The sequence below is a fragment of the Talpa europaea genome (genome assembly GCF_964194135.1).
Source record: "Talpa europaea genome assembly, chromosome: 8".
Taxonomy (NCBI): domain Eukaryota; kingdom Metazoa; phylum Chordata; class Mammalia; order Eulipotyphla; family Talpidae; genus Talpa; species Talpa europaea.
Genome location: NC_140075.1, coordinates 120,158,273 through 120,172,438, shown reverse-complemented (window position 1 = coordinate 120,172,438; position 14,166 = coordinate 120,158,273). Strand labels below are relative to the sequence as shown.

General features: G+C 56.0%; 1 protein-coding gene across 2 annotated transcripts in view; it reads left to right on the top strand.

Annotated features, from left to right (window-relative positions):
* The window catches only part of SLC24A4 (solute carrier family 24 member 4), a gene marked incomplete at its 3' end in the record, with an annotated part of 124,196 nt that overhangs the window by 83,770 nt on the left and 26,260 nt on the right, over positions 1-14,166 (top strand). The window contains exons 4-10 of one of the 2 annotated variants that reach the window (XM_084240071.1): positions 536-610; positions 2,799-2,883; positions 3,371-3,474; positions 4,264-4,338; positions 7,389-7,414; positions 8,908-8,961; positions 10,505-10,590. In XM_084240071.1, coding sequence (XP_084096197.1) covers positions 536-610; positions 2,799-2,883; positions 3,371-3,474; positions 4,264-4,338; positions 7,389-7,414; positions 8,908-8,961; positions 10,505-10,590 — 505 coding nt within the window. Of the gene's footprint in view, positions 1-535; positions 611-2,798; positions 2,884-3,370; positions 3,475-4,263; positions 4,339-7,388; positions 7,415-8,907; positions 8,962-10,504; positions 10,648-14,166 lie in introns of both variants that reach the window. The other variant, XM_084240070.1, reaches the window with a different exon arrangement.

The following is a 14,166-nucleotide window of genomic DNA, read 5'->3' as shown; positions in this document are numbered from 1 at the left end:
TGACGAAATACACTGCTGAGGGGAGCAGTGGGCGAGACAGGAGAGGTCTGTTCACCATGTGGGTTGCTCCGAGGCCGGCAGGGATCGAACCAGCACTGCAGAGGCTGCGGACAGCTTCACAGCGCGGCGCTCAACCGCCTGCGCCACCAGGGAGGCCCAGGATGCTTATTATTTTAAGCTCTTAAAGGGATAGTTCTGAATTTGTTCCTTCTTGGCCCTTAAAGTTTAGGTCTTGCCTTTTGTGGACTGCTCTGATGCTGGGGAAAGAGCTGCTGCTTTAAGTGGGGGGAAAAGAGCACACGATCATGCGGCCAGACTTTCAGTGCCTCCTGTTGCTCAGCCAGTTACTTCTCCTCCTGAGCCTCAGTTTCCCTGTCTGAGACGGTCGAGAGAGCAAGTCTCTGCAATGCTGGGCTTTTCCTCCCGGGCCCCTTCTGTCCACTGGCGTCTGCCCCAGCAGGTGGTTGGGTGCGGTCCTGCCATGGCTCCAGGCGGCAGCACCTGCTGACACACTCTGTCTCCATTTCCTTGGCAGGCTCTGTACATGTTCTACGCTCTGGCCATAGTATGTGACGACTTCTTTGTTCCATCTCTAGAGAAGATCTGTGAGGTACGTGGAGGCACTTGGGACCCCTTGGAAAGTCTGGGAAGGGGCTGGTGGTGAGTGAGGACATGGCGCGTGGGTGCCAGGCAGAGATGACCTGCGTGGGGCACACGCCGGTGATGAGAGCTGGCAGTGGCATCCTCTCCCAGAGACTGAGGGGGAGTCTCCCAGTGTGCAGCCATTACCCAGGGGCCGTGCTCCACGGCAGGTATTGGCGGTCGAGCTAAACCTGGTTTATTTGGGAGAATTCCCGATAACCAGCTTCAGGTGGCAAATGCCAGGTGGGGATCTGTGTACCCGGAGGATGCCAAGCTGCAGCGGCCATTGTCCTGTGTGGGCTGACACTTTCTCCTGGTAATTAATGAATTTTCACTTTCTGTTCCTGTTTATCCTCATACGCAAGGCCCCAAGCAATTTCTCTGCTGTGCCTTACTTTTGCCTTTTGGCCAAGGAAGGAAAACCACCTCTGTTTTTCGTACCTACTGTGTGCAGACTGTTGCAGGCTTTGCCAGACTTCACCCTGTGAAACCTTCCGGCTCTTTGAAGCCATATTGTTTGACATTTACAGCGGCAACTTGTAAAGAGCAGGCGCTTTAGCCCATCGCTCTTGACCAGGGTTTCCGGCCTTCCCCCACCGCCCTGATGTCCCTTGCTCCCCCTGCCACCCCTCACCACCCCCACCTCCCACCTCGCTCGCCAGTATACAGATCTGTATCATTTAGAGAATCCAGCCAGAGAAGGAGAGTGGGGACCCTCAGGAAAAGACCCCTGACTGCTGGGGATATCAGGGCAGGAGGTTCAATCCAAGAACCTGGACTAGCGTGGGAAAATTGGTCAACCAGTCCTCACAGAACATGCACCCTGGTCCCCACTAGACTGACGGCCTGGGGTTCACAGCAATGGGGTTCCCACTCTGGGGCTAACAGAAGCCCATGTCACCCCAAGGTGACATGTCTCCCTAAGCACACAGTTGAGTAGGATGATGGTCTTGTCCCTATAGGCAAGACCAATGTCAGGGACCCAGTGAGAGCATCATAGGATCAAGGAGCCGAAGGTGAGAGGGAGTGCCTCTGTTGGAGAGAAACCCAGGAAAGCTTCATGGAGGAGGTGGCATTTGGTCCAGGCTTCAGAAGTAGAAGAATTTCTACAAGCAGAAAAGGGAAGGGGATGAGCCTTCCGGGAGGGAGGTATAGTCCAGGCAAAGCAGGGATGAGGTAGAAAGGTTCAGATTCTGCTGTAAATTGTTAGAGATGCTTTGGTGACAGGCCCTCTTCTGTGGAACCTTCCTCTTTGCGGGGGTAAAGGTGACCAGCGTCCATCTTGGTGGTCAGAGGTGTGACCCCCAACCCCACATCTGCCAAGTTCGGAGCCTGCACAGCCGGGGGATGCTGTGGGTAAAGCCTGAGGAGGCTGAACCCTGCCCTGGGCTAGCCTGCTGAGAGGTCTGCAACCCACTGGTGGGCACCTGCAGGCTGGCATTCCTGTGCACCCAGAATCTCCACAGTTGCCCCAGCCTCCAAAGCCTCCAGCACTGCATTCCAGATCAGAGGCTGGGACTCTGTGCCCACACACAGCCCTGCCAGCTAGACTTCCTGCCTGATTCCGCTGCCTCAACCTGGGCAGGCCCTCTGGGTCTGTGCCTCAATGAGCTGCGGGATGTCAGGCAGGCCACGGAGGAGGCCTCTGGAATGTAAGAGGCGGGCTGGTCCCAGGCCTTGGGTCCCCAGCCCTATATGTAAGAGGCCCCTGGTACCCAGGGTCTGCCCTGGAGCTGAGGCCCACCAGATGATGGACCCCCTCGCCAAGCACCACGCTCCCTGTTCAGGCGCTGGGGAGCAAAGATGGAGAAGCCAGCCCCCCCCTCGAGGCACAGGGAGAAGGCGCGTCCGTGGGCCTCAGCCTCTCACTGTGTGATTCATGTCTAGTAACAGACAACCAGACACCTCGCCTATCTGGGGGAGCAGCTGGCTCTGGGGGCGACACAGGGCCTCGGGGAGCCAGCAGACTGACAGACGGGCAAGGGGTGGGGTTTCAGGTTGGGCGCCCGGTGATGCGGCCGGAGCGTGTGCTCAGGGGACCTGGGCCGGGAGGGGAGGCCGCCAGGAGAGAGGCTGACTCCCCTGCGTGCAGGGCCCCGTGGCGTGTTCACCGACCACGCGTCCCAGCCTGAGGCCTGTGGTCACATGTGTTTCAGAAACTCCATCTGAGCGAGGATGTGGCAGGAGCCACCTTCATGGCCGCAGGGAGCTCCACCCCCGAGCTGTTCGCCTCCATCATCGGTAAGAAATCCCACCGGCACAGACGGGGGTCGAGGAGCCTGGAGCCGGGCCCCCGGAGCAGGGAGGGCCTTGGTCAGCGCCGAGCCTCCGTCTTCTCAGCTCTGAAATGGGCGAGAAGACACTGTAAATGAGTGGTTTGAGGGGCACTGTGGAGTGGGGTGCTCCTGGTTGTGGGGTTTCTTCTGGGGGTGGTGAGGGTGTTCTAGAGTGTGACGATGTTGCACAGTCCCCTGACTATACTAAAGAACACGGAGTGGATCCCTCCAGTGGGTAGATCTTGCAGCAGGCGCATGATCAGACGCGGTTCCCCCCACTAGGGGACTGGGGTGTGGTCCCTGCAGACGCCTCCCCCTCTCTGGTTCTCACCCCAGGGCAGGAGTTCTGTTCTCTGGCTGCGGGGGGGAAGGGGCTCCGCTCACAGCTACCTGGGTCTGAAGAGCGGGCATCCGGGCCTGGCAGATGAGGGCTCACGTCTGCTGCTTTGCAGGCGTGTTCATCACCCACGGGGACGTCGGGGTTGGCACCATCGTGGGCTCCGCTGTCTTCAACATCCTGTGTATAATCGGAGTTTGTGGCTTATTCGCCGGGCAGGTCAGTGGTTTCTCTCTCGCTGGGATAGAGGCCGGGAGCCCAAGGCCCAGCCTAGGAGACCGTCACTTTGAAGGAGGGTCTCCCCTCTGTCCCTGTTCCCTTGCGTATCACAGCCACGTCTGGCCTTCCTGCCCCCTCCAGCCGTGTGGGACTCTGACAGCAGGAGGAGCCCCAACTCTCTGGGCCAATCCAAGGGTGAGAGTTTGTTTGACAAAGTAAATATTTGAGAGGCGCTTGTTGCAACCCTGACCTTGCACTAGATCCCAGGGGTCTTTGGGACCTGCCTTTGGCCTCTCCGCAGGAGCATGAAGCTGGCCTCCTGTCAGTACCCCATTAGCATTCCTCTGGTCCTCAGGCCCATGGGATATTTGACTTGACCTCAGAGAGTCGGGCTCATGGGTAGCCCTTCCGGACCAAGGGAGATAAAGGTGGGCAGCCAGTTACTGCCAGAAGATTCCAGCATGAGGGTGGGGACGGGGGGAGCAAGCACCTCTGGCTCAGCCTTGGCCCTGGGCTTCTGCTCACAGCACACGATGTTGTTACCTTGGAGGGGCAGAGGCAGCTTTGCCATTGCTTAAGAACATTCCATGGTTTGCTTCTTTCTCCAGATGCAGCGCAGGCAAAGGGTGGTCTTGAGTAGCCAGGCAGGGTTTGGTTCTGGCGGCACAGTTAGGAGGTGCCCCATGGGCGTGTCCCTATACCTGCGGGTATCTGGGGCAGTGGGATCCCCCAGCAGCTGTGTCCCCCAGTCTCCCCAGCTCACAGCAGCTGGTGCCCTTTCCTTGGCAGGTGGTCCGTCTGACGTGGTGGGCCGTGTGCCGGGACTCCGTGTACTACACCCTGTCCGTCATCGTGCTCATTGCCGTGAGTGCCCTCCCACCGCCCTGTCCCCAGCACCCCAGTCCAGCCCCACCCCCATGCCGCCCCACCCCCCAACCTCACACCCGGCAGTGTGGTGGTTGGGTCACTCCAGAGACCACTGAAACAGCAGAAAGGCCTTGAGAAAGCAAAAGCAGTTAAAACTCAAGTCCTGGACTTGGGAAGAATTCCCGGTTTCACAGCCGTGAGCAGGAAAGAGAGGCCAGCGGGGAGCAGGGGCAGAGTGGGGGACGGAGAGAAGCAAAGGCGGGGATCCCTGATGCCTGGGTGCCTCCCTGGCCTGTGACAGTGACGGTGACGCATATGACCCCGCTACTTACTGCCAAGGATCGTGCTGTCCTCTGGGGCGTGGTTTCCACCCAAAGGAGTGTTCGAGGGCCCCTGCGTGAGAGAAGGTCATCTGCAAGGGGGCAGGTGCATGTGGGGTGCCCAGATTTTAGAGAATGGTGTGTGTCCAAGAGCGACAGGCCTTGACCTCAAAATACATGCCCCACATGTCCCTGGTCTCCGTTTTCTGCTGTGTGTAACCAGGTTCCCCAAATGACCTCTCCAAACAACACACGTGGGTGGCTCCCATTTTTAGGGGATCAGAAGCTGGGGCCGGGGGTTAGCTGAGTCCTCCAGCCCCAGGTGCTCACAGGCGTGGGCTGGCTGTGGGCATCTCCCGGCTGCCCCGGGCGGGCACACTCACCTACAGGCTTGCTGGCGTGGCACTGGCGCGTCGGTCCTGCCCCGCTGGCTGTCCCATAGCGCGGCTCTCGTGCTGGCTGCTGCTTCCCAAAGAGCAAGGGCGAGAAGGCACCGGGCTGGAAGCCTCTGCAGGCTGCTCTGGGGAGCCACAGCCGTCCCATTGGCCACATCCTGTTTGTTAGAGCAAGGTTTGAGATCCAGGACACTCAAAGGGACATGAGTGTCGAGTGGTGGATCACTGGGGCCACCTCCTGCCACAACCCCCCTGAAAATGAGCTGGAGCTCAAACAATTTACTTGTATACAATTTATTTTTTTATTTCTTTAAGATTTATTTATTTATGCATACAAGAATTGGGGTACAGGCCAGAGGTGTGGGGGCTGAGAGGATTCACCAGAGTCAGAGTGGGGAGCAGAACAGGTGGATCTACGAAATCCACTGCTGAGGGGTGCAGCGGGGAGTCAGGAGAGGTCTGCTGCACTGTGTGGGTAGCTCCCTGACTGGGGATGGAACTCGTGCTGCAGTGGCTGTGGACAGCTTCATAGGTTGTGTCTTAACCCCTTGTGCCACCAGGGAGGCCCCTACTTGTACGTAATTTAAAAAATTAAATGAATGTGCTCAAACTCTGCAATAAAGGACAAATAACAGCCATTTATAATAAAGGAACACATCTTCCCAAATGTAAACATAGATTAGAACACCTAATACAGTCACGGATACCCCCAAAGGAACCCCCCCAAGCCTAACAGCTGTTAGTGCACGTGGGTGGGAGTGCTGGGTTGGCTCCTCCACTCAGTCCTGTGAGTGATGCCAACAACATGGATGACGATTTCCCAGAACTATGAACGACTCCTTCGAAACAGAGCCCAGTATTATCGTCTCTCCATTTGTATGACAGTTGTCTCCCTAGAAAATTAAGTATTTATTAAAACTACATAAAAGTATATTTATCTGTACAATGGAGTTAAGCTGTAGGCTCACGTCTTTTTCTCCCCCGGCTTTCCTGAATATTTATGAGGACATTAAGACTGGTGCCGAGAGTGGAAAGCTTCTCCAGTGGAGTTACTCCACGTGTTCCAGGCTCAAGGCCTTTCAACACCAGCAGCCTCCATAGGGTTGTAGAAACCCTATGTTTCTACAGAGCCCCTGAGTGTCCCTCGAGTTCCCCGGGTGTTGGTTCTGGGTTCCCCTCTGTTGGGGCACGTGACAGCATGCCTGGTAGGATGGCCTTCTGGGAAGTAGCTTCCCAAAGCAGATCCTGTGTGTGTCACATGCTGTGACAAGCAGAAGAGGGGGTACAGTGGGGCCAAGTTCAGACAATAGCCCTGACCCCTCCTCTCCTGACATCACACGTAGGGACCCTCGTGTCTCTGTTATCAGATAGGTGGATGCGGCCCTTCCAACTTCCTGTCCACACTAGGCCAGGCTGGGATGGTCTCAGGCGTCATCTTGTAGACCATGGAGGCACCATTCACCCATGTCTCCTGAGGAAGATCCTGGTGGGGCCTTTAGACAATGTCAGTGCCCTCTTAGGAAACCGTACATCCCCACTGTCAGCCCGATCTCCATTCAGATGGTACAAGTGGGTCCTTCCAAAGGGGTTATTCTTTATTTTAAGAAAATGATACACCTGCCCCACCCATCACACACAGACACACAAATAGACATGATGGATAAACAGAAGACAGAAAGGCAGGTAGATAGATGATAGAGAGAGAGGTAATTGATAGATAGGTAGGAAGGTCCACACATATATCTTTATAAGTTTTTTGGTTTTAGCAACTCTGTTGCATGAATGAAGACAGGCCCCCAGCAGTGACGACCACTATAACAAAGCCCTAGACATTTCTCTTGGGAGCCCACACTATGCTGGGGCCATATGTTGAGAATCTGCTGACCAACCTTTCGAGAACCCCAGGCATGGGGCCTCCCTGGTGGTGCAAGGGGTTAAGCACCGCACTGTGAAGCTGTCTGCAGCCTCTGCAGCATGAGTTAGATCCCCGGCCAGTCAGGGAGAAACCCACCTGGTGCAGCAGACCTCTCTTGACTCTCCTGCTACACCCCTCACCAGTGTATTTTGGTCAGTCTGCCTGTTCTGCTCCCCACTTTGTCTCTGGTGAATCCTCTCACCTCACCATCTCTGACCTGTACCCCAGCTCTTGTATGCATAAATAAATAAATCTTTTTTTTTTTTAAAAAGGAACCCCAGGAATAGAGAAAGGCGTGCAGTTTTCTATTAAACACATAACAAGCCGATGTGAGCCAGCCCTGGGTGATTAGGGGTCTGTGTTTGTTTTTGTTTTGTAATAAATATGTCTCCCCTCCTGTGTCCTTTTGCCTTCCAGTTCATATATGATGAAGAGATTGTGTGGTAAGTTTTTCAAGTTACTTACTTTCTTGTGGATCCTTTTCTGTTAGCATCCTTGTTTGTTGGGTTCATTAAACCTTCTTTATTTTTACAAACATGAGCATATGGATTTGTGAAGTAAAAGGGGTATTATTCTAAGCAATTGGGCTTCTATTTATACTTTTAGTGCCAACTATTAATATTTGACACTAAAATTCCTACCCCTTAATATTCCTACCCTGCCAGATACCAAGATATATTATCAAGTGAAAAGAAGGCAACAGTGTGTTATTTTGCACAGGGATAAACCAAGGCCAGTAGGGATGATGGAACCGAGGACCCAGTCATGGGCCCATTTCTGGGCTGGGAGATATGACAGGTGTCATGTAAAAACAGTGAGTTTGAGAAGGGGGGTCTCAGATACTGCTGGGACAATTAGGAATCCACATAGAACAAAATAACCTCAGACCCCTCCCTCACGCCGTATAGAAGAGTAAATTACAGCTGATTAAAGACCTCACTGTAAAAAGCAAAAATTTCAAGATAATTTAGAATAAAATATAGGGACTCATCTTTATGACATTGAAGTAGGAGATGATTCCTTAAGAAACATTAAATACAAACTTCTAAAGTAAAGGTTGTTATTTCCACTTTATCTTACACGCTGTGAATACATGTGGCATTCATCAGCCATAGCTTTTCTCCTCGAGGCAGTGACTGAGGCTCTGCATCCTGTATGTGGTAATTTGCGAGACTATTCAGGACGGCTGACATAAATGGGTGCGTGCCACCGTCCCAGAGAGACCTGGTTCTGGTACCACGGGGGCCCTGACCCTGGGCTGGTAAACCTCTCCACTCTTGTGTCTCATTTTCCTCAACTTTAGGTAAAATTGGTGGGGAAGGGTCTCAGGTTATCACAAGTCCCTGTGCACTCCAGTCTGCGAGTTCTGTGTCAGCAAAGGAAGAACCTCCAGAAAACCCTATAGCCCAGGGTGGCACATAGCAGGCCCTTTAGTACACATTTATCAGGTGAACAAACTAAAGTTCTGTGCCTCCTCAGGCTTGTGGTCAGAGCAATAAAAATCCCCATACCCTGTGGAGTTAGGTGGTACATCTGCAAGATGGTAGTGATTGTTCATTCCAGAAAGACCCTCTGCCCTACCCTGCCCCAGTGTTTGGCCCAGAAAGCCCGTGTCCCTGCTTCTCTGGCCCCTGACCAGAATCTGCAGTGATCACAGGGGCTCAGGATAAAGTTTGTCTGACTCCAGGCTACCCCGCCCTGTGAGTCCTGGGATGTGGGGGGGGCTGGCCCCTCCTTTTTCTGGATGGCTGCGGAAACGCCTCCTGAGCCCTACGGAGCCACTCTCTGTCTGTTACCACGGGGGCTTCCGCTCTCAGGGCGGTCGTGGGCTGGGTGGGCTCACCCTGTTTACTTGGGTCCCCACGCCTGGCTGGTCACACCCAGCCTGCAGTGCCTTGGCTCCCTGGTTCTCATCGCCCTCCTTTCTCTCTTTGAGGTGGGAAGGCCTGGTGCTCATCATCCTGTATGTGTTTTATATCCTCATCATGAAGTAAGTGCCCTTTCTTGTCTCCTTCGGGGTCTCTGACCCCTTGTCCCATGTCCTTCTAGCCTTTTGTTGAGCGTTTTCTGGCCAGGCCCAGTCCTCTGGTGGATGCCCGCTGGGGGGCAGCTGGCGTCAGGGGGAGATGTTCAGACCCTGTTCTGGGGTGCTTTCCAAGGCCCCAGCTTGGGGAGCCCTGCTGGGTGACTGGTGGCTGGAGGAGGAGGCTGAGTCCCCTCCCCAGCTCTGCTCCCTGCTCCTGCTCCATGCTCCAGGGCGGCCACTCTTTTGCTGTCTGCATAAATCTCCTGATAACTCAGTGCCGCTCTTCAAAAAGCCAGGCAGCTTCCCTTCTGCTCCAGGCTTCATAAAATGCCTCACGGATGCCTTGCACAGCTGCAGGGGGCGCATTCAGAGTACTGTGGCTGCAGACTCTGGGTCCGACCTGCAGAAACTGCTCAGGTCAGATCATCTCACAGCCACCCCGGAGGTACGATATTCAGCCATGAAGAGGAAGGAAGCCCTGGCATGCCCAACACGGATGGAGCTTGAGCATATAAAAAAAGGAGCCAGTCACAGGCCAGATGTGATTCTGCCAAAAGGCGGGACCCAAGGGAGCCAGTACAGAGACTGAAAGTCAAGGAGAGGTTACCCCGGGCTCCGGGGAGGGAGTAGGAGCGATTCATCGATTGATTGATTAGCAGCCCCAGAGCTCCCTGTGGGACAACTGAAGACGTCGTGGAGGTAGCTGATGGCGGTGGCCCCTCGCGCTGCGGGGGGTGAGTGCGTGCTGCCGAACTGTGCGCTTCCCAGTGGAAACTAGTTGAGAGAGCAATTGTGTGTTATATATAGTTCCACAACTAACAGAAAAAGACAGAACAACCCCTGAGCTGAGCTGCATTCAGGTACCCTCTCCCTCCTCACACCTCCACAGACAACTCCAGAGAAGAACAACCCTGGTTTCGTGAGACAACGAATCCCCACATTGCTCTCAAACATTCATCATGTTTTGTTAAAATGGGAGATAAACTGTCAAACAGCAAGAGACTTGTCTTCACACGCTCTCCTCGGAGTGCCGGAGCGCAGTTCTGAGAGGCAGCCAGCCTGAGGGCCTCCCCAGGGAGTGAGGTTCCTCCTGGTGGGAGACAGGGGTGCGTGGGAGATGGGGGTGTATGGGATATAAGGGAGGCAGCCCCCCAGGCAACTCTCGGCCATGGAGACAGGACCGGCCTGGTAGGCCCCGCTTCGAGCCTGTCCCTGAAGCCGGCCCAAGTGACTGTTTCTGGGACAGGCTTGTGACGTGGGCGAGTGGGCTTCAGGCTTGTCTCGGGCTGACAGCCCCTCGGTGCCCAGGAAGCGGCTGAGAGCTCAGTAGCATCAGGCCCCTCTGACCACTCATTGTTCTGAGGTTCCTGTGAGGAGCTCGGCCAGCTGACCACCTCCGCCCGCTCCGGACACTCCCAGGGCTGTGCTGGCCGTGGGTGCACCAGGTGCGGGTGTGGGTGCCGCCCACTCCTCGCAGGTCTGACCTCCTGCCTTACCTGACCTCCAGGTACAACGTGAAGATGCAGGCCTTTTTCACACTCAAACAGAAGACCATCGCCAACGGCAACACGGTGAACAGTGAACTGGAGGATGGTAATGACTACTGTGACAGTGGCTCTGACGACCCCTCCCTGCCACTGCTGGGGCAAGGTAAGGCTGAGCAGACAGGAGCGGGTCCAGCCACGTCCGGATGCCACTCACCACCCGTCACACACACACTCACACACACACACTCTCTCTCACTCACTCAGTCACTCTCCCCCTTAATGGTCACTCTCCTCCCTTTGGTCGCAGGACCTTAAATGAGAAGGGAGAAGGCGTGTCGGAGATGCTGCCCAGATTGGCCTTTGCTTATCTGGGAGAAGACTGAAGGAAGAGGCCACAGTCCCGTCCCCGGGGGTTTCCCGGGGCTCCTGAGGAAGGCTCCAGGCCTGCCTGGCTTTTCTGAAATGCAGTGAGCTCCGTCCCTGACCCGGGTGGAGGAGGCAGTGGCTGGCAGTGGAGAAGGCAGGGTGGCAGAGCAGGCTCGCGCCTCCCTGTGGTTTTGCAAGTGCCAGCCCGGTTCTGGAGAACTCTGTTCTGCAGGGATGTCTGGCTCATTGCCCAGAAGGGCAGTCAGGCTAAGAAGGCAGCCACGTTGCTGAGCGAGAATTCCCAGACCAGCCCCCAAGAAGCCTTGCCCCCGGGACCACAGTCTTGGTGTCCGCAGCTTCTCTGTGGCCCCTTGTCTGGGGGTCGTGGGTGTCCAGAGCCATTTCTGACACCCAGAAATGTCATTTCTGTCGAGTTCCCTGCATCATGTAGGCCTGCTGGAGACGTTGCTCTCGAGTCTCCGTGATCCAGCCAGTTGCCAGGTGCTGTCCTCTGGGGGCAGCTGGCAGGAAAGGAGAGGTCACGCTTTCCCCACTCGGGACCCGTGTTAAAGCCTGAATAATGGAGATTTGGAGAAGCAGGACTCCAGTCCCCCTCAGGCGCGAGTAAAGCTTCCTGACCAGCTGAGAACATGGACTGGCCACCTGAGGGTCTTTCTCCCTCTTTCCCTGTGACCCCAAAGAAGTCATGTCCCCTTCCAGGCAGCTTTAATCCCCTTGTTAAGCGCCTGCTGGGACCATGTAGTGCAGAGGGGCCTGTTTGCCTGTGTCTGGACACGTGGGAGCTGAAATCCGTCCTCTTGGCCCTGGCCCAATCTTCAACGCTGAGTGGGGGCTTCCTCCCACATGCAATTTGAGCATATATGCCCTGTCCTTTCTCAGGTAAACCCTGAGCCGGGCACCTGTCCCAGGTGCTGGAGTGAGTGATGACTCCCTCTAGGGGCCAGGAAGAGGCCTACTGGGGCGAGGGTGCAGGTCCAGTGTGGTCACAGCCTGGCATGCCCACGAGGGATGGAGAAAGGAGCCTGCAGAGTGCAGGCTATGTCCTGTTGCAGAAACACCGAGCAGGCTGCCCCAGGGGAGAGCCAGTTTCCAGGACAACCTCCTCAGAAGGGAGGGAACCATGTGGCTGCTGTTTGGGGTTTTAGCTGCACAGACACAGTGGCTCCTTGGCCCCTGCCTCAGTCCCCACACACAGTCTCTCAGGACAGAGGCTGATTCCTATCCAGTTTCCTGCATGGGGTTAGTGCTCCTGAGGGCCTCTGGACCTGCAGGCAGAGAGGAGAGAGTCCAGAGGGAGGTCATTTGGGTCAGCAGAACGTACACTTCCTCAGGTGCCACCCGGGAGGCCCTAAGGCACGGGTGGTGACCGGGGACACCTATTCCCGGTGCTCTGAGAGGCGTCCTCCTGTGCATCATGATGGGGCCTCCGCCGCTTTCCTTAGCAGGAAGCCTGGCACCCCTGCAGCAGCTGCCCTGAGGGCCTGTTCGGGTTGGGGTGCTCACAGCACTGCCCCCTCACTTCTGTGTGGGAAGTAGACTCCCCACAAGTTCATTCTTTCCCCTCAAATTGCTAAGTCCAGGACAGTTTCTAGAAAATTAGTTGTGGGACTGCCCCCCAAGCATATGGAAAGGAGAAAAGATAGGTATCCCTCCAGCTTTTATTGGGGTGAATAAATTTGAATAAAGGGGACAGAGGCCCTGCGTGGGGTGCCAGCCGGGACCCCAGGAACTGGAGGGGTGAGGGGCCCAGAGCTGCGGCCTGTGGACACCTCTGACCCGAGTTCCTCTTCACACGGTCAGCCCTCGGCCTCCAGGAGGTCATGGTCAGCCACCCGAGGATGTCGAAGGCGGCTGTTTCGGTGTTTCCCTATAAAATGGAGATTTTTATAGCCAGCCTCCTGGCAGGCAGGGACTCGTGGCCTGTTGAGAACTGAAGTGTTCTTAGCGGTCACACAGGCAGCTCACCATGTCAGCTCAGCCCAGCTTTCTCTTTTTCAGGGGGGAGGAAGCATCGCATCCTGCAGCTTTATTCCATGTTGAGTAGTCTGGTTTTTCCCCTAAAACTTGCATAGATTTTTCACATCAAACTACACCAAAAAAAAACCCAAAAAGGTCCCCAGGACTGAGGCTGGCGGCTGCCCTGCTCGCTGCCCCTGCCGGGGCCCAGCCGCTCCTGCCGGGTGTCAGGTGGCCTGGATCCCACCCGACCGCAGATGGGTTCACGATGGGACCTTTCCCAGCTGCCCTGGCCCAGCCCCAACTTTGGCTTAGAGCCACAGGGAGGGGTGGCAATACCTGGCCTTGGGCTGAGGTAATGGGAAGTTAACTGTGGTCGAGTTGCCTTCTGGGCCACCCCGACCCGGACGTTCCACCGGGTGCTGTTACCCGCTGGGCGGCCCGGGACAGGCTCTCCCTTCAGAACCTGCCACTCCACAGCGAGCCCAGTCGCTCCCCCGGGGCTGCTTCTACACATGTGTTGCCGGTTCTCACCTCGCTCTGAAGTGGAGGCCCCAGAGTAGGAAGGGGCTCGGCGTGTGCGGAGGGAGGAGCGTGGCATGGGGACGCCTGCTCCTCACAATGGGACAGAGCCGTGGAATTTGGCCAGAAAGAGGGGCCTTCCCGAAGGCCAGAGCCCCAGCAGTCCCTCTACTAACACCTCCTTCAGTAACCCCTGGCATCCTGGCCGCCATCCAGAATGCCGCCCCGCACTCTCAGCATCCGCCGCACGCTAACCACCTCTGGATCTCTCTCGGCCTTTCTCTCCATAACTCTCCTCCTCTTCTAAATTGTAAGTAATCCGCTCTCATCCAGGCAATAACACACATGCATTAAAAAAAGGAATTCACGAGCCCAGTGCACGCCTCGTCAGAGGTGAGTGTTCCGAAAAATGCATGGCCCGCGCTGTCTAACCCACCCGCCTCCTGTCTGCTGAGCCTTGCAGCCCTGTGGGAGGGGGCGTGTCTGGTATGCATGCGTCGTGTCTGACCATTAACTCTTGCAAGGTGTGCCCTCCGGGCAGCTCTTGGTTACCCTGGAGCCACCAAGGGCGCTCACAGAGCTGGTGACCTGTGCAGAGGCACGGCCACATCTGCTCGGACAGCCCCGCCCAGCTGCCTGCTCCTGTGTGCCCCAGTGGCTCTGTAGTAGACCCTTCCAGGGCTCTGGAAGTTGAATGTCGAATCCCCATGGCCAGCCCTGAGCATGTCTGTGAAGAGACAAGGAGGAATCTGGGCACTGGGGGGACTTATTTTCAGCCTCATGAGGGGACACAAAGGGTCAGAGGGAGCAGTGGCTG